General features: G+C 37.2%; 2 protein-coding genes across 11 annotated transcripts in view; one reads left to right on the top strand and one right to left on the bottom strand.

Moving 5' to 3' along the window:
* Window positions 1-1,645: 1,645 nt before the first annotated feature.
* On the top strand, window positions 1,646-13,427 carry LOC125052155 (serine/threonine-protein phosphatase 6 regulatory subunit 1). Of its 4 annotated transcripts, none has more exons than XM_047652775.1 (14): window positions 1,646-1,870; window positions 2,038-2,117; window positions 2,205-2,478; window positions 3,345-3,512; window positions 3,702-3,906; window positions 4,022-4,605; window positions 4,915-4,979; window positions 5,393-5,555; window positions 6,109-6,141; window positions 7,927-7,985; window positions 8,739-8,806; window positions 9,111-9,287; window positions 9,657-10,117; window positions 10,184-13,427. In XM_047652775.1, exons 1-14 carry the CDS (start codon window positions 1,811-1,813, stop codon window positions 10,385-10,387), a joined length of 2,601 nt encoding a protein of 866 aa, XP_047508731.1. In that variant the 5' UTR covers window positions 1,646-1,810; the 3' UTR covers window positions 10,388-13,427. The 4 variants fall into 4 exon arrangements, with proteins under 4 accessions (XP_047508731.1, XP_047508730.1, XP_047508729.1 ...); XM_047652774.1 differs by having other exon boundaries at window positions 10,151-13,427; XM_047652773.1 differs by having other exon boundaries at window positions 9,663-13,427.
* Window positions 13,428-15,389: 1,962 nt separating this feature from the next.
* Window positions 15,390-20,317, bottom strand: part of LOC125052167 (syntaxin-binding protein 5) — a 141,658-nt gene continuing 136,730 nt past the window's right edge. For 5 of the 7 annotated variants that reach the window (XM_047652793.1, XM_047652795.1, XM_047652799.1 and 2 more), the window contains 7 exons: window positions 20,196-20,305; window positions 19,899-20,124; window positions 19,702-19,810; window positions 18,837-18,926; window positions 17,891-17,986; window positions 17,542-17,666; window positions 15,390-16,820 (listed from right to left, as the gene is read on the bottom strand). In XM_047652793.1, coding sequence (XP_047508749.1) covers window positions 16,570-16,820; window positions 17,542-17,666; window positions 17,891-17,986; window positions 18,837-18,926; window positions 19,702-19,810; window positions 19,899-20,124; window positions 20,196-20,305 — 1,007 coding nt within the window. In that variant the 3' untranslated portion in view covers window positions 15,390-16,569. Of the gene's footprint in view, window positions 16,821-17,541; window positions 17,667-17,890; window positions 17,987-18,739; window positions 18,927-19,701; window positions 19,811-19,898; window positions 20,125-20,195; window positions 20,306-20,317 lie in introns of those variants that run through there. The other 2 variants (XM_047652797.1, XR_007117415.1) reach the window with 2 other exon arrangements.

Raw genomic sequence — 20,317 nt, 5'->3', positions numbered from 1 at the left:
TCGGAATAATGTACGGGTCAGTATGTTTATTTGTGCAATGTTCAAGCGATTTTTTCAGAGAAAGTCCATGACGTTTACAGAATTAAGTGAACCAATCTGGTCCTGGAACTTCGTCCTTTAATGTGGTAATATAGCGTTCCACGAGAAAAATTACTTCTTTTCTAGATAGCTCAAAACCCAATTTTTCCAAAACTTTAAGGCCATTCGTTAATCTCATTTTGATTTCACGAGCAAAGACATTTGTGTGACCTAATGTAAACGGCTGGATATCCATATCTCAAACTACTGCACCGATTTTGATGAAACTGGAGTATTCCAGGTCATTTAAATAAAAAAGCTTCATAGCGATATGACTTAGTTTCGAAAATTGGTGGATCACCATTGAAAAAGTCTAAATTATTGAAGATATCCAAATCCGGTTAAACCCTCCTTTTTGAAGTTGATTATATGGGAGTTAGTGATAATAAAAAAAGGAGACGAAGGTATCGTAGCAAAAAGCCATATTAGTATAATAAAATGCTTTTGAGCTCAAAAGTCTGATAGAAGTTTGATAAAACACAATTTCATGAATTTTCAAATCGCAATACGAGTAGATAACTTTTGAATAAATGAACCTATTTTTACGCGGTTGGAGGCATTCGACGCAGTTTTTGAAACCTCATTGAATTGTTATATTTTTATTACACTTATAATTAAACTCTCAGCAATATTGATTACTAGTCTTAACTAGTCGTAAATAAAAGCACGAAGCAATTTTTTTTCTATATTTTACAATAACAATCCAACGCGTTTACGTAAGAAAGCCACATTATGAAAAATCTCAGGTGAGATTGAGGTTAGGGGAGGGGGTTGAATAAAATCTCACGACATCTCACCATACAGAAAATTTTAAAAAACACCTCACGTAATTTATGGACGCCCCCTAAGGACAGTTTAGTTATTACTAATCTTAACCCGGTTCCAGACTCTAAAGGGCGCCTAGTCGAGGCTTTTGGCGAGTGGAGGCTTCGCTCGTTAGCTACTACAATATGTGCCCACCAATATACTTTAATCTTTCTTATGTATCGTCTAAACTTCACTATTAATGTTTTTTAGTTTTTAACTTCTGTATATTTAACTCTTTGTTCATCCGATCCTACCTCTGGATTCCTAATGAGTCCATTTTTTATAATCGATACACAAAGCGTTACTACACTCCTTCGCGATAAAAAGCGCGCGCGTCCTTACTACCTGCGCATGTAATCTGGATCACTTTCCGTGAGAATAATATGTTTATAATAATTGATAAGAATAACAATAATTGATACATAGAATAATATAATATACTAGCGGACCCAACAGACGTTGTCCTGATATTTCAAGCGATTAGGATATTAAACAAAGTATGAAAGTACCCACTTCAGCGCCATCTACCGGGCTGATTTGAAACCATTCCCAGATCCCCTTGAACACACACAAAAAATTTCATCAAAATCGGTCCAGTCGTTTGAGAGAAGTTCCATACACACTCACAGAAGAATTATATATATAAAGAATATCAGTTTCTATGCTTTAGCTATTATTACATCACTATGCTTCCAACTGCCAATATGACATTTACATTAGGTAAAATTAGAATTTAACAGCTGACAACTAACAGTCGACAGAAATCAACTGGCAATGGGAAACAGGAGTTGGGATTTGGGACTTTCAAGATTACTGATTTGTTTAGCGCTGCGTTTGGGTTTTGCAACATTTTGCAAAGAAATAGATACCATTAAATTTATGGATTCATTATAGTGTCTTCAATTTAACTTAGTAACCATTAAGAATGTTTTGGAGCGCTAATTATATGACTATTAGGCAGTTGAACTTTCTTCTTAAGGAGGAGGTCGGTGTTTTGTTGTTTGTCTTGGTGGTTATGTGCAGTCACGTCTTTATTATTACGATTTTTTTATAGAGATAGGCAAAATAATGCGTAATTTGTAATTATTATCTATTAAAAAGTTCTTCCGTCGCGTATATTATAATTAAAACTGGTATCTTATTTCGTTTCAGAATGTAACTTTAACACAAATTCTGGAGGCGGACGACATCCTTCAGGAGTGTAAAGCGGACAACAAAGATCTAATACGATTGTAAATATCGGGTTTTCTATATTTGTAACAATTTAATTCATATTTGAAAATATTCATTACTACATACATAATGTATCAAAATTTCAGTCTAACAAGACCGGAGATCTTAGCAGAACTCATTGCCCTAATAACTGAGGAGCCATCTAAGGATTTAGAATTAACAACACAGTACAGACATTCAAATATTGCCTGTGAAGTGCTAACCAGCCAGTTGTCTGGCCTGATGTCCAGTCTGTGCATTGATGTGAAGCAGATGAATCGACTTTGTGATTTCCTGAATAGGGATCCACCTCTTAATCCATTGCTAGCATCATACTTTAGCAGAACTATTGAAACATTGCTGAAAAGAAGCCCTATGCAGGTACATTCATAGCCAATTATATGACTCTAGCTCTGCCTTGGGTTTCACTCACATAGATATCAATCTCCTGGTAGTGGAAAGTCTACTAAGTCGGACTATGGATATATTTTTGTTATCTTAAAAGTTTAATTTTACTTAGTTTTAAATTACTTCCTTTCAGATTATTAGATATGTCCGACATTAATAAATTTAAAAATTAAAGAATTTTTCTTATTCTGGTATTCTTATATTTTATATTCTTATATTTATTATTCTGGTATTGAAAAATTCTTGATTTCAAGTAGGTAATCAAAGAACTTTTTTAACCAGTCCAGGAATTTTTTGCTTGATTACTATAAATTGTTAAAAATAAAAACAAAAATTCAAAATGAAAAACTTTCTTCTATAATATTAGAGATGAGATTTATTTGTAGAACTTAAGTTTCTTTGAACATACCTATACACAACAATTGATGTAGTTTTGTTTTGTGGCAGCAAAATAATTTCATGTTTTGGAGTTCCTATTCGAGATAGGCCCATGGGTAAAAAAATCTTTTTATAGATATTTATACTTTCTATAGTACAACATTTTTTTTTGGCCACATTGCACGCAATGACAGTTTTTTTATGAATAATTTTTTCACACCTTGGTTTATATTATTGCACTTTGATCAGGGATCCCTATTTTTTTGAAAATTTAGATTCAGCTTTTAAGATGCAGCTTTCTAATGGTGAAAGAATTTTTGAAATCGGTCCAGTAGTTTTTGAGTAAAAACATTACAAAAATACATACAAAAACACAAATGTTTCCTCTTTTTAATATTAGTATAAATTTAAATAAACTACTTGTAAAAAATATAATCATATGTGACATCATTTGTTTGCAGGACTGCTACTTGCACCACATATTATGTTTACGAGCCCTGGACTTCTTTAAGGCTCGGAAGGATTTTTTACCTAATTTATTAAGACACATTGCCACCTCTGCTATAGCGGATACCATAAAATATTTTGTATTCTATCTTGAGGAGCCTTTTAGTGAAATAATTGAAAAGGTACATATTTATTTTTATAAAAGTAAAATCGTCAGAAATTGTGATTTGTTGAACTCGCTTTGTAAAAAACCAAATTTAGTTTACATATGCTTATATACTTTGTTCCTTTGATTGATAATATCTTTGTCTTTAAAAGGTATTATTAACCAAATAATGAATAATAAACTCTATGTATTTAAATATTTACAGTGGCTGGTTGAAAATGAGTTTTTGGAAAATCTTATACAAATAATTTGCTGTGATTATGAGCCCAATGAAATTCAGGCAACACCTGTACCTGTGCCAATAGAACAAAAGACAGAAAATGATGTCGAGAAAGGGGTGCACGAGGAGAGTGAAAAAGCAGAGGCAAGTCACAAGGACTCCATCAGCGGTGGGGACTCTAGTAAAAATAGTATGTACTTATATATACTTTCTTTGTTTTATATATATATTATATTAATGAAATTAATAAATGAAGCCAACTCTTAGCGAAACTAAGTATATAACTGTATCAACTGTGGAATCAGGCGCGGGGATGACGGAACGCACGCGGCGACTGCAAGTGGCGGCGTCGGCCAGTGCCAGTGCCCTGGCGTGTGGCTTAGCGGGCAGGTGGGCCGGGGAAGACTGGCAACCTTCTTGGACGACGCGATGCTTGAGCGCCCGCTTACGCACCAAGCCCTTGGTTAACGCGCTCCTTCTCGGCTGCTTCTGTAGTCCCCCGGACTTCTACGACACCGCGCTGTTCAACGCCTGCCGTCTTCTGCGAGTGCTCATCCAGCCGTTGGAAGATACGTGCGACGTGGAGCTGCGAGATGTGACGCCGCATCTGCGGCTGCTGCAGCAAGATCTATTGCGCGAGCCAGCGATTGGGCCAAGCGGGCGCCGGCGGGTGGGAGCGGCGCGCCTCCAGGTTGTGGCGCTCATGGCAGAGCTCATGGGAACTCAAGAGCCCATGGTGCACATGGTCATGCGGACACTGGGCATGCCTGATGTGCTGCTTGACATGTTCTTTGCCTTCCCCGACAACAACTTCCTACACGCGCAGGTCTGCACGATGTTGCACAACATATCACAAAACAAATCACAGGCCCCGGTCTATTGGGTACAGGTAATTAGCCCTTTACTGACAATGATTTTGATAATTCCTTTAAAGACTGAAAAAAAAAATGTCTACACTTGTATGTTACAATAATGTAATATTTATTTAGAACAAGATAAAATAAGTTGTTGTTCTGTAGAACCTTGTTTACCATTTATTGGTTCTAGGCCAAAAAGGATAGATATAAAACCCATAGATAAAAAACATCTACTCAGATTTTTCCATTTTGTTTACAGACATATTTCATTTTCAACAGACAAGTCTTGATACTCATTGAATTTATTTTACAATGTGATTAATTTTATTATAATTTAAAAGCTGGTGGAAGAAGGCAACTTGCTGACCCGGCTTATGGACACTTTTGAAGAAAATGAAGATAAGAAGTGAGTTTTTTTTAATAATTTGTTTTACAGTTTGTATACCACAAAGAGATAGCAATAGAATATAAAACTAAGATCTTATACATATTTTTTTATACACTAGGTCAACCATGTAACTTTTAATAATAAATATGTACTCAATTGGACGGCTTATGTTTATTATCAATAATGTTTTAACAAATGTTAATACGGGATCAACCACATTTTTTAAAATATTAATATATCACAACTAATGAACAAAAAAATCAAGTACGCGTACGTGCCAAGCCCGTAACAATATTTGTTTTAATATAATTATTTATTAAATTTAATAATTTAACAGCCGGGGTTCATTCCTCCGCGTACGTCATTAACCACCAAGCCATGGCGGTTATTTGTTGGTTTGGATTTTATTTTTAGCTTAATTTGTGTATTAGGACGACGCGTCGGTCGAGCTTGATGGGTCACGTGACAGTCGCCTGCCGTACTTTGGCGGCGGCGGGCGTTGGCTCGTTTGCGTTACCCGAAGTTCGCGAACGATGGGATGCCTTTCTGCAGAACCGTCTCCAACCGCTGCTGACACGCCTCGATGCGCCACTCGTAAGTATATGGGGTAATTCAGTGGCGTAACTATACCATCTGGGGCCCGTGGCCCAAATTCTTTTGATGGGGCCCTAGCAGTAAAAATCGTCACGTTGTACTCAGTTTAATTTTAATAAACTGCGAGATATTCAACGTTGTATATGTCCCACTAATGGCCATAGGCCTCCTCTCTTAGGCGAAAGGGAATGGTCTGTAGTCCCCACGCTAGCCCAATGCGTATTGGAGACTTCACATTCATCCATAGAACATATCCCTTGGGCAGAGGCCTTCCTGGGTTGGGGGCCCGTGACACTTTGCCAGCCCTGCCACCCCATTGTTACGCCACTAGGGTAATCGGAAGTAGAAAATAAACATTTTACAAAATACGTTGGGAAAGGGCAAGTCAAAAGCACACATAAGTGACGAGCATGTTTAGAGTCAAGGAAGCGACAGATGTGTGTAAGGTCTTCACTTATTACTTACCTCCATGTGGCAGAGACTATAAGTATTATGTAGTAAACTATTAATATCCATAAGTTTCATATATTAAAAGCATATATAAAACTTTCAGGGCGGCGAGTACCCATCGGAGACATGTTACGAGGTAAGTTATTATAATAGTTTATTTCATCATGTAATAGCAATATACACCAATTCATTCGTTTTGTGTAAAACAGTCTCAAAACTTAAAACGCATTTGAATAACGTAATAAATTATGTAAAAATAATGAATACTTTGTGTGTATTCATGTTCATGTGTTTGTATTCATGTAGTATTTTGAATATTTTTTCGTTTAAAGTGATGATAATTGCAGATTTTTTGGTTACCTTGCTAAATATTAGGTATTCTAAAATAATTGAAAATTTTATTTTATGGACCTGGGTTCATATAATGCAACTGGGAACTGACAGCCCTGAAACAGTTCTCGCTACATAGGGAGACTGTTTGTTCCCAATAAATGATTATATTATTCAATTAATTGCTACTGATAACTTTTGTTACCGCGAATTAGAAGGTAATGAATGAAGTGTCTTAAGTACTTCATAGAATGCGAAAATGTCGTTCACTGAATCTTAAAGTAAAGTCTTTTAGTTGAGCAGTGTTGGCTTAGTGGTTTCAGCGTGCAACCGTAATGCCTGAGCTCATAGGTTCGAACCCTGGCTGTCCACCAACGGACTGTCTATGTGCGCATTTAACACTCGCTCGAAAAACATCGTGAGAAAACCGGAATGCCTTAGACCCAGAAAGTCGACGGCGTGTGTCAGGCACAGGAGGCTGAACACTTAAGTGTCTACGTATAGTCCTTTTCATGAAAGAAGTCCCCCAGACGCGGTGCTGCAATCGCATAACGTAATGTTGCCATTTATGAGTAAAAAAATTACCTATTTTATTTACATTTAGCATATGTAATTTATCAAATAAAATTATTTTCTGCATACTTCGATGAAACAATATTCCTGTTATGTAAAAAGTATATTTTTATTTACTTATATTAGCGGTGTTCTACCTACTTACAGGGAAAATATGAGAAAATAGGGTAAAGAAAAGCATAACAATTTTTTATTCAGAGTTTTATTGCATAATTGTTGGGTTACAATTTTTTTCGAAGTACACGCCGCTTCGTTTGTAATTCTTGTTACAGTTTTCTCTGACACACCTGCAATTATATTATGAACAATTAAAAATAATAGTAACTTTAAGTTTATAATGCTTATGTAATATGTAATAAGTATATGTTTTAATTTCAGTTATCTAGTTTCATCACGTTAAGTATTTATTCAATTTTGTCGCAAAAACGAATTTATATCATAAAAGTCCCATCAATACAGCAAAAAATTATTAAATGGCAACTCTAAAAAGTACCTGTTATGGCGCCAACTCTCTTCCGAACATTTTTTTGTGGTATTAAAACACCTTGATTCTTATGTTCCGCTTCACAGAACTCTTTCACCTTTAATATCATTTCTCGAGCCGAACTTTTTACAACTTTTGGCATTGTAATCAATCTTTAAAATGCATTAAGCTAGTTAAAAATTCACAAAAATCTACCACAACAAACGAACTTGATAACATCGACGAATGACAACATTGCCGACCTGTCAAATTTAGTTCCAAAAATCACCGCGGGACTTCTTTCATGAAAAGCACTATATTTAGAATGTAAAGATTACGAAACAGATACAGAAATCTGAGGCTCACACTAAGAGGTTGTTACGGCGTTGTTTATTATTTTTGTTTATCTGTGGTACTCCTGTTGAATACATCTGTACACAGTACAGTAAATTACCATAATACCATACCATATAAATTCCCAAAATATCTCATAAACGAGCAGTAATTTTTTTAAATTAATGTATGTTTATTGTAAATTAATAACGTGTTTTATAGATGGAGGCTGGCAAGGAAAGCGTGTCGCAGTATCCATCTGCGGACAACTACAGCGATGAGTGAGTACACCCCCCTATACTAGTGTGTAGGCAGAACAGATGCACCAAGGCGTGCCGTCACTGAATTTACTGTTATGTCCCGTAACACTACAATTGGCCATGGAGATGGCTGTATCTATAAAATTTTTGAAGTACGTCGGTAAAACAGTCTGGGCCGCTAGTTGGCGTTTGCTCTGTTTTATCGACAAGTTGCATTGTCTGTCATGGCGTAGTGTTTTTCAGTCATATTTATATAAACCAAAATAATAATTTCTATACGAGAAAACCCGTTACAATGTGATAAAGAACATAGTGTTTATTGTAAAATATCATGATTAGTTTTTGTTATATCGTTTCGATTTGAAGAGACCAGACCAAAAATTGACAAGAAAAATGCTATCCGAAGAGGGAAACGTCCCTCTGAAGTGCTCGAAGAAAATTATTACGCCAAAAAAATATAACTTTTAACGCGTGTACATAAGTACACACACGTTTTTTTTATCAAGAAAGTCAGCTTTTGTGCTTCTGAAATCGAATCCAAAAACCATAGTTAAAGGCCTCAGTATGATACGTTTCTTCCGTTTCCAAGTACGCACAATAAGACTATTATATATAGACTATATCAAATGTGTTGTTCGTGTGAACCTGTTTCTATATTAAAAATACGATTCGTAACTGCTACGAGTCATCAAATTTTCTACAGCACACTCATCTCTCAGAAAAACCAAACTTTCTAAGTGTATAAAAATCTAAAACTGTATTTGTTTGTAATAGTTTGTGGGAGGACAACCCCAGTAATGTTTTGGATTTCGATGAAGGCATGCAGATGGCGCTTGACTTGCGTGAGTATATACAATTTATTTCATAATACATCAATAAAATATGTATCAGGTTTCCCTTCTAGGAGTTAGCGTGATATTCGTAGGTGAGTGTGTCTCCTAGAACAGAAGACTTTTATTCTTCTAAAAAATATTCCAATTAAATATATATTAAATATTCATCTCTCTATGTATTCTTTAGTGCAGTTTCAAATCGATTATATTTTAAATTTTCTTTTACAAATCAGATTTAGCGTAAAAATGCGACGTTTACAAGGATAAAACATTTCTATGTTGTCGAGGTCTCAGTCAGTGGTATATATTGCAGCGTGGGAGCGTAGTTCCGGATGGGGAGATGAAGAGGAGAAGAATGAGGGTGAGGAAGGAGCTTCCCTCCCCCTGCCCCTCCCTGAAGACGAGGGTTGGGCCCAGTTCGGAAGTGATACGTGTCTGCCCCCCGTTGATCCCTTTGCCCCACAAGAGTCCCATCCATGGAACCAGAACGGTGAGTCAGTGATATACAAATCTAGTTGCAGATCGCAGCTTCACTTGCGCGATGGGTTTATATTACTATAAAATTTTAATTGTTTCATTATACCTGTGGCTTGGGCTCTGTTATACTCCAATCAGGACTAGGTGTTGTATATGAAGAAGGTAAAATATATTAAGATATTCTTCTAAACATACAAGTTAAACTTAATCTTTTTTTTTATATACTTTGTTAATCACTTATCACTTTCGTAAAACATTAGTTTGGTAATGCGGCCTGTGCTTTTTACATTCCTAAACAGTCATAAACGAATTCAATATGGACATATTAAATTTAGTAGATGTTCTATAATTCTGTTGTTCAAACTTAGTGTTATGTGATCAGTTGCAGAAAGCGGCGAGGAGAATTGCAATATGACTGAACTGCAAGCTGAGCTGAATCAACTGCAGCTGGACGGTACCGCTGAACTGACTCACAACTTGCTCTCTGCTCTCAGTGGCCTCGCCCCTCATCACCTAGCCGAGCTCGCCGATACCGCGTCGCAGCTCCCCCCTGCCTTACCCCCCACAGACCCTCCGATATCAGACCTTCAAACCATAATCACCAGCGTCGAAAGCACCACCGACCCAAAAACTGAAGTTCAACCTCCCCTCGGAAATTCTGACGCAACCTCGAACTCCAACAATCCTGATACCAATGCTTTATTTACTGAGGAAGTCACGTCTCATAAAACTAGTGTTGAAAAATCCGTCAGCAATTCTACGTTTAATGACCTTGAAAATGATGACAAGGTATCCAATGAGGTCAACCCTAACGTGTCAAGTGTTGGGAAATCTGACACAGAAATTATAAATGAAGTCGGCAAGACTGACACCCAAATTATAAATGAAGTCGGCAAAACTGACACCCAAATTATAAATGAAGTCGGCAAAACTGACACCCAAATTATAAATGAAATCGGCAAATCAAACGCCAAATTGTCAGATGAAGTCGTAAATCTTGTCACCGAAGTATCTGGGACGAACAATTCCGAGACCAAAATAGTGAGTGAGGTGGACGATTCCAAGGCATCTAGCGCGGTTGACAGCCCTGACCTCACTGCGGCCGAGAGGTGATTCCGCCGCAAATCCCATCACAAGAAGCCTCGCGCCCGTCTCTTACCTTCCTCTCGAACTCGTAGCTCTGTCCAGTAAAGGCTGTCATCTGGCTAGTTAAAACTCAATTTTATTAAACTGTATATTTAAGACGGTTTCGAAGATTTAAAGGGTTGTGGTGCTTGCGGCTTGTAAATATCGGTTAAGCGACATTCGCTTATGGAGTTAAGTCAATTTACCCGAGGATAGCGACACTCGACACGAGGTCACATAAATATTGCTTGTTTATTGTTTTATTATTCATTAGTTCTTCCGATAGTTGAGACGTCGAGTGAAGTTGTTTTATTTACTAATTAAATGAAATATTTGATCTCTTAATTTCGATTTGATCTTCATCGTAATGTCACCCACGTGATGCGAAACATTCATGATACCTCAGTGTAAAAAACAGTGCAAAATTTTAAAGATTTTTGAGGAACTTATTGGACCATTTTATTATATACAAATTTACATTACGAATAATGGCGAATGGGCTGTGAGCGTCGTTTTATATTTTGATTTAATGCGTATAATGGAGTAATGGAGTTTCCAATATCCACTTAATCTGATATCTAAGTCGGTATTAACTATTTATGTAAATTGTGCGGCTTTAGGCTTAGATTTTGATGAATTATATTAGGGTTATTTGATCGTGGGAGATAACATACTCGGTAAGTGAAAGTGAGGACACAATTGTTCGGCGCTCACGGCCGCAACCTGCTTTCAGATACAGCACAGCTCAGTATTATTGTATAGTAATACCTGTCGATCTGGGTTATACATGCGTATCAATGCCTCCTATATAAAATTGTAAGTGATGGTCGGTGGTCACGTTTCGGTTACCGGCGTCGGTGGTGCGCTTCGTGAAGGAATTCAATTGCTCAAGTTTTGTAAGACATTAGTTTAGCTGTTGTTCGAGTTGAAGCGGTCCGTTCGGAAGATAACTATAGTCGAAATGAATAACTGTAACCCGCTTCGAATGAAGTATTCGAAGGAACGGCGCTCGTGACCGAAACGTTTCAAGTGACGGTGATAAAAGGCAACTTTAATTCGGCTGCCAGCCAGTAGTCGATACGTGTTCAATTTGTACGGTAGCGTAAATAGTGTAACGCGTAGCCTTAACATTGTACCTTATGTAGTCGATTGCTTCCTGAGGCGCTCCTATCTCGCCGTGTATATCGTTTAGGTACATATCGATGCCACGTCCTTTACTTTGCTCCCAAACTGGGCCTTACTTTCTCCTAAACCAAATTGATCATCGCTTTAGCATATATTTAAAAATATGTTAAGGGCTGTTCAATAAAAAATAGGGATTACATACTAAAACGAAAACAAACTAGTCCAATCAGAGACAGGGCTTACGATTCGTCGTTTCGTTGCACAGTTTAAACCCCTGATACTATCGTTTCTGTAGAACTCTTTGTGTTTTTGTGTTTAATTGTTGGACCTGCTGGCTTACTCTGTAATTTGAATAATGATGCGATCCTATTCTGTATTGGTCCCACGTAGTTCTAAGATGAATCAGTGCGTCGATGAAAGGTCTACTAATTATTGTATTTCGTAAAAGAGGTCCAATTTCAGACAATTTTTATGTCAAGATCGGTATTGGTTTTACAGAGTAATCCTGATCAAGTTTTTGATTCTTAAATAGTATTTAGAGAATCGTGCTGTGGCGTCGCTTCGACTTTTTAAAATTATATTTTGTACCTATTTAGGTACAAACAGTTCACGGTACATCTGTGTTGTTAATGTTATAGGTAATTTTGTTACGCCCATTGTTGAGCTTATGATATCAAATGTAAAGTTTAATTGTCGTTATCGCTCCTACATATCTGCGTATCGGTGTAGTACACCCTTTGTGCCGTGATATATTGAAAAAAATTTAAACGAATGTGCAATATGAAATTGTTTTATCGTTTGAAAATTATTATCGTTGCATCAGCTCGTTAGCCTTTTGTACATTGCCAAACAGTCTGACGCTTGTTCCGAACAATGTTTTATCTGTGGTATTTTATGATCGTAAAGTGTAAGATAGACTTGTTTTTCATATAGTCCGTTTGAAATGTATTAAGTATATATTCGTAGACGTCAGTATCCACCGAAGATTCGGTTTTAGCAGTACGAAGGTAGTTAAGGTGTATTTGAGATCCGATGCATATCGCTACTGTATCTAGTTCCAAACCGAGCCTTGCTATGTGTATTAAGATTTTTGTTGGTTTAAGTGACCTTTATACAATTTTGTGATTTACGGGCCACACGTGCCGATGCCTAGTGCATGTTAACGATTTCAAACCCTCAGTATTGCGTAGGTCATATCGCCCTTTCAGTTATTATATCTAAATCCCACAGGTTTTTCTCGTTAACTCGCACTAGTTACTCGTTACTTACACTTGTTTAAGGGAATAGTGAATGAAGTTGAATGTGATTAGACGGGCGTCGCTGCGTCAGTCGCCTTCTAATATAAAGTACCTAAATGAAGTTAAATTATATTATTTGTATTTCATTGTATAGAGACGCATCTTCACGCACGCGACGTCCAGCGAAAGGTGCTAATTTTAAGGTATAATATGAGCGCTGTACGTATGTTTGTACATTAATATACATTATTAGAATAATAACTTTAGCTAAATAAAAAAAAACCTCTCGTTATATTTGCACAACAACCATTAAGTAAGCCTGTTTGCAGAAAATCCGTATCTCAGGTGAATCCATATATCACGCAAGACTAGTACAACTAAAATTGCTTTTAATTGTTTGTATTACGGACGTAGACTATTTATAGTATTGAAATTCTTTTAACATTTGTAGGTTACACGAATTGTTAATTTTGGGTCTAAAATTAATCAGTTCCTTTTAAAATGTCAATTTTTTTCATTATGGCGCTCATATTGTCTTCCCGAGGTCAAGCGTATTATGAACCAGCTATTACCCAACAGAACTTGTCTGTCCAACTACTCACTTAATTATAATGGTAAGCAATGTAAGATAAACGAAAGCAGCAAATATATGTAATGTTTGAGAACACGTGTTTTTTTAAAGTTCCTATTAAAAAACTAAGCTTTCTTTCAGCATATATGTACGTATTTTCGACTGCCAATTCAGCGGATTTAAACCTTGTCTGAAGTCAAGAAATATATTATCTAAACCAATCTTGGAATTGAAATGCTTTTGATTTTGGATAGGCCATTTAACGAGGAAGGATTGCCTATAGAATATTACGTAACAACATATAGGAGCGTAGCACTAACGATAAGTATTTAAATATGGGAAAACTTACCTTGAGAACTATTTTTACTTGCGCTGCGTTTAGAGATGCATCATAGTTTAAACTCACTTTGACACCTTTTTTATAGTACAAATAAATTTTATTCTACAATATTGAACTGATTTTTGTAAACATGATATAAGACCTTATCAAAATAAATACGGGTTTAATTTTAACTAAAATGACTTCACATCTATTTCACTTATCTTAGATGTAGTTTTAATGTAACTCAGCATCAAAATAATGGTCTAATTCCTCGGATTTACGATATGCACATTTTTCATATGATTTATGAATTTACCGCGGAGAACTAAAGTTTAATTATATTTACATACTTCGGTGGCGCAGCGACCCTAAAATGAATCGACCCGACAATGCATAGATAGAACCATAGACAATGACCGATTTTTTTTAGTAAAAAAAATGGAACTGAAGAGAATAAAAGAAAATCAAAATTGAATCGATAGTTTTGTCAACACGGGTTGATGGTGGTGTAGATAAACTAAAAAATAGCAGTATCTAAGTGAACCATTGCACGCGAAGAAAAATAAAACAATAAACATAGTATGATATAGTTTTATTCTCATTTTATTTATATATAATGACTATTATAATCATCTACTAAACTAAATAATTCAACAGCATAAATTATGTACAATATGTATAGTCATGATATCAAGTATTTAAGGAGTGACTGTTAACACAAACTTTAAACAAATTAGTTCAAGTAACAAGAAATAATTTGCCACAATCTTGTTTATTTACAATTCTTATTTTACCTAATTTAGTCCCAACATTTGCGATCATTTAATTCTCTGATTTAAATTAGTAACTAAACATCTGATTTCAAGTTGTGATAAAAATAAACCAATAAATAATTTTCATTCTATGTTTACGACATTAGCGCTGGGTTTTTGTTAGGGGATTAAATTGTCACTCAATCAATCAGTATTGATTAAGTAAGGGATATATACGTTTCTGCCATTATAAGCGAGAAGTTAAAGCAAATTTGTTGTGATATTAATTGGTCGTTTCGTTACTTGGAACTTTAAAATCTCGACTTAAGGTAACATACACATTCATTTCCTTCGTTCAATACTTTATTGAGTAGTCAAAAACCTCATTCAGTGATTGAAACTCCAGAGATGACAATTCAAGCCGCATTAACAATTATGAAAACAAGTTAAACCATACAATGTCTACAATATTCATTGAATGAATGTGTATACAAACATATTGTTTCAAATAACAAAACCTATTACGAGCATGGAGGGTTTTAGAATTGCTTTGTTACTTGCTGGTATAACCTTATAATGGAGACGACCTTTTTAATCACATTAATTTGCTATGCTTTAATTCTGTAGCAGCTGGGGTTGAAATAAATGTTGGATTATACTAACTATAAAATGTTGTTTCGTGGTTTTAAACTCATTCGAACAGAATTATAAAAGTAATGAGCATTTCATTTGTGTGTAACAACGGAGCCACTGTCCTTACATTTCGTACCATTGCAGTAACATTAAAGATCGGGAGGTAGTTAAAACAAAGGAGAGGTTAATCGCACCATCAACGCAATTATATAAAATTCAGCTACTTAGTATATAAGTCTTCATAAAATATTTACGATACGAAAATATTGACTCTTCAAATAAACCCGGAACCGACAGATACACAGCTAAATATAAGTGCAATTGTAACAAAATAAATTCTGACTTATTATATCATTCGGAACATTATCATCAATCATATTCATATAATTCCACGTCGTAATCAGTAACTCTAGCGTCGGATGCGGAACTAATTCGACTATAATATAATCCACTAAATAAAATGTTACGTTACAAATATTATAACAATAAAAACTCTTATATACAAAATAGTAAACTTTGGCATCAAACATTTATACACAGCTGAGGACGAGTAACGAAACACGGAAATCAAGGAAAGCGGCGACCGAACGCCCCTCGGGACTAACGAGCGAACACGTTAGCGTCACTCGTCTAGAGAAAGTTCAAGGCTAGGGTTTACATTAAGACTAAAATAACTAGCGACACCAACACGACACCGATTGGTCCGGCCGATGACTGCCTCTGCCCTCCGCAGTACAAAGTATTGCTACCGCTCATAAGCGTATTTGGTTACCGAATCACTAACGTGCGCTTTATAAAAATACTAACTAATTAACTTCAAGATATATTTTATAAGGCATACTTTTATATACAAGCGTCGAAAGAACATACCCTTTACGAAAATATATAGAAAAGTGCGCTTTCAAAAATAACTAAACGAAACACGAGTGCCGAGTGCGGCAACGCCAACTCAATCTCAACAAGGAATGTAACACAATTATTGTCATCCGATGCTTACATCTTCAATCATTTATTCGTATTTCAATAATTTAATTTTATAATTTATTATTTTATACAGACCGACGACGGCCATCGCTATCAAAGTCGCCGACGACGTATCGGCGACCGGCCGTATCTATAAAAAATTATATCTATTCATACGCTAAATCGATAATATTAATAGTCGCAACATTAAATAATCTCACGTTTATGCAATACTTTAACACGTTACACGCTAACATCTCCGACGTAACGGAGGCCCGGAGAGACGTCACTCTACGGAATCGTACAAAAGTTTACAATATCGTGTATGACTCGTATTTACAATATCACGTCGCGAAATGCGATCGGTATGTACAGTGGACGAGGGAAGGAGATCGCCGATCGACGACGAGGACGCGAGTGAAGGAATCGGAGCTACGTGCTCTAACGACGAACGGGAGACGGAGAGAGCGAAAAATTTTGTGCGTTCGTGTTTCTACAGACTACCGCTACGACGCGCTACGGGGACGCTAAGCTCTACGCGACGGGGGGCGACGGGGGCCGGGGGCTCACAGCTGGTACCACTTCTTATCCTTGTACTTGAGCATGAGCTGGTGCGCCGACGACGAGAAGGCCGCGGCCTCCGTGTTCATGCGCTCGGCCTTGTCCTCCAGCTGAGACAACTTGTCACCTCGCTCCACCACGAGCTGATGCGCCCGCGCTATCTCCCCTGTCGCTGCCGATGCTCGAGCCGCCACACCCTCGCAGCCGGGGATGTGCTTAGCCACGGTGCGGTTGGGCTTGCCGCTGCTCTCGCCGACTGAAACCTCACAAACGTGCTACAATCTCTCACTACTCAAGGTGCTTGATAGAGAATCATTAGTTTATATTAATAATTAAAGTCTTTAAATTACAACGACAAGTACAGTTTAGAGCAGTGATTCCCAAAGTGGTCTATATCGACCCCTAGGGGTCTATGACAACCTGCAAGGGGTCTACATCAGTGAAAAAAAATTTGGGGGTCCATGATAGTGGATCTCAACACATACATTGATAGTACCTATTTACTTACATCATACTATCTTATAATATCAAAACATATACATTATATTGATTTATTGCTTATGTTATTTTATTTATATTTTATTTTATCTTTATTTGATGCTACGTATATTATACATAACAGATACAAAATTGTATTTTGAGTAGTTTTAATTTAAATTCAATTAATAAATGTATGAATTAACATGTGTTTTTAAGTTTTTAACAAACTTCACTACAGTTAGAAATTTACTGGAAATCAATATCAGGTAAGTAGGGGGTCTACCCAACACGGAAAAACATGGCAAGGGGTCTACGACACAAAAAGGTTTGGGGAACTCTGGTTTATAGGTTAAACAGTTGCTCTTTGTCCTTCGTGCGTAGTTTTTGTGCCGTATAACACTCGCGAAGCGACAAAAACTCAGCACTTACTCTACTCGCTGTCATAATATTAGAGATATTATTTCCCTTCGTTTAATAAGTATGTATGTAATACGTACACAACTCCTCTCGGTCGAGTGGCCGAACTCCACCACCAAAAAGTCCTCGGAAGAAGCTCTCTTTAGGAGGTTCCGGCATGTCGCGCGGCAGGAATAACTCTCCCATCATTTCGGTTAATTGTTGGCTGAAACCGTTTCATTTATTATCGAGTTAATTTCACAAGAAATTAAAGATCATCTTATCATTGTTCGGTCGGTAATTCTTTCATTATTTACAGTATTACCTTTGACACAAAAACTAAAAACCAACAGAGACGGAGAAATAAATAAAAACTGTGTTTAAATGAAAAATATTAATTTATATCCACACGTTAATACGGTGTCATAAGTCAACGAATGTTACTCTTACCAAAACTCCGTGTCAATAGTAAACTTCTGTATTTCAGTGGGCGAAGCCAGGTAGAGTCCATGCCCGCGGTTGCTAAAGCAGAACGTCTTCGCTATCCTGGAACACAACACTCTATTACGTATACTAACTCACTGTTATTATGTTCCTAATATTTTCTATAATAATTTATTTCATATAGTTAAAATCTATTTAGTTTAAAATGATGTGAAGTTTTTAAAATTATAACATTTAGGTATAGGATATTCAACGAATTAAGAGATTATACCCTTTTTTCTCTATATATTACTAATATTTTTCTGTATTACTATATATTTTTTTAGAATACTTTAAACATAATAGTTCAGTATATAAAATTAAATTATCTCACCTTTTACGTCTCCATGATTTGGTACTAATGAAAAAAATTACATTATCTCTATACAAACTAAGAAGCAAACATGAATCGACACTGCCAAGTCAAATAAGATAAAGAAAATACAAAGTTCATGCACCAGCTACCATGCTCAAGACAAAGAAAAGTGAGACAAGGAGAAGAGGATGTAAGAAAAGACTGGTGATCGGGTACAGTGTCACAGAGTAGAGTGTATACGAGTGTGAGTGTGTACTGTCTGTTCCTGGATGGAGACAAATGGCGGGACTAGAGCGAGACAAGCCACGAGGTAAATTTCTTATTGCTGTAATTTATTTTTGTTATTGAAGTATAACGTTTCATATATTTAGTTATCAAAAAGCTTAAAATACAACCATCTCGAGTATCTATCGCCCATGTCCCCGGGGAGGTTGCGGGGGAGTCTCAAAGCTCTGCGGGTAGAGGGTGGAGTGAGGGGGGAGGTAACATGAAACACTAACATGTCTATAACAAAGGAGGCGAGGTCGCGGTGAGCGACTCCACAGTGATGGCGGCGGGTACATGAGAAACGCAATTCCGCTATGGACGGAGACTTACTGGTCCGTGTCCTCGTTTACAATGAGTTGTTGGCCCCAAATGGAGAGCATAGGGTCTACGATACCCCTCTGTTTGGACTGTGTCTGGAAGCTACCAGGAACACAGGCATGGTCAGTACGGGGCGTCGCGCACTGCTCCCTGCTGCCAGAGAGCAGCGCGCGCCCGCCCCAGGTGAGTGGCGAGGGTCACGGCACCGAGTGCAGGGCACCATGCAACGTGTACGGTCATTCCGTCATACAGTCATTCGGACGGGCATGTACTGGGTAGAGTCGTGTTCGGTTCGTCCGGCGAAACTCAAATAAAAACGTAAAGTGTGCCAAATTTCGAAAGCACAGGAGGTGCTCGACAGATTGCAAAATTTTGACTACGTTTGTGATAAAAAGTCGACAGCCACTAGCACCTTACGGTCGTCTAAGTTGTCGCTTGGCAGAGAACCGGTGGGAACGAGTGATAACGAGGTGAGTGAAGATTATTAAAAATGTTAGTCGCGAGACCGGTCCCGCACCAAGCTGAGCTAACATCGAGGTGCCCGGGAGCGGTCGGGCGGCTCCAAATGATAAGTGCCGCTGATGTTCACAGCTTAAAATAATTACCTTATATTTTATATTTCTTACATAGAAATAATATATAACAAAGCTGGCCATTGTCATTTGACACCGCGTACCGATACACTCGGATTGGCCGCGCCGCGTAGTATGTTAAACGTAATTAATTCTATAAATTAGGCTGAAGAAAATTGTTTTTTATACTTGTCTAAAGGTTAAAAAAAATTTCAAGAGACAAAAACAATTTTCGTCAACATAAAAAGTGAATAGAATAAAAAGAATAAATCATTAAAAAAAAGAATGCTTTGCCGTGGTCTCACCTGAGTTCTGAAAGCGGCAAAAAGTCAACGTGTAGGAGTGGCCTCAACGAAGGCAGACTGTAGGCTACAAGGTGACCCGTCGATAGATAGCATACAAGGCACACACTATCTGTAACATCCACCGCTTTTTGTAAATACATATAACACATAATATACTGATATATAACATCCATATTTTAATAGTCGCGATCAATGACCTTTTAAGCTGACAATCTCTGCCTTGACAACAAAGTCGGATTCGACGATCTGTTGGCGATAGACACAGTTCTGGCTGGGCAACGCTACCACACGCGCTTGCTTTTCCGACGCCACCACCACAAACTGTCGGTCAGCTGCCTCCTGCGGAATCGGGCTGGTATGGCTGCCGTGCCCGCTGCCGGACGAGCTCTGCTTCGTCGGGGTCCTCTCACGACGCTCACGACTCTAAAAGTACAATTCGCCATTACATGCTTCACATTTGTATTGCAACAGAAAACGTTTTACGAAACACTTACATCTTTATTATCGTCCTTCCAGCTTTCGTATGAATATGGGATTAAAGCACCATTACAGTCGAGAAAAGACATTGTTAATATTGACCCTTTTAGCCTAAAAATTGGACCACCTGTAACGTATA

The sequence above is a fragment of the Pieris napi genome, chromosome 9, assembly GCF_905475465.1.
Source record: "Pieris napi chromosome 9, ilPieNapi1.2, whole genome shotgun sequence".
NCBI classification, from domain to species: Eukaryota; Metazoa; Arthropoda; class Insecta; order Lepidoptera; family Pieridae; genus Pieris; species Pieris napi.
Note: the sequence above shows the minus strand (reverse complement) of the source record. Positions and strands in the feature narration are given on the sequence as shown.

Bases quoted from the DNA above. Each gene is read 5' to 3' on its own strand.
- LOC125052155 (XM_047652772.1), top strand. From the start codon at position 1,811: ATGTTTTGGAGCGCTAATTATATGACTATTAGGCAGTTGAACTTTCTT. The intron at 3,907-4,021 runs GTATGTACTTAT...CTGTGGAATCAG, and splicing joins TGGGGACTCTAGTAAAAATA to GCGCGGGGATGACGGAACGC. The intron at 9,288-9,656 runs GTGAGTCAGTGA...TTATGTGATCAG, and splicing joins CCATCCATGGAACCAGAACG to TTGCAGAAAGCGGCGAGGAG.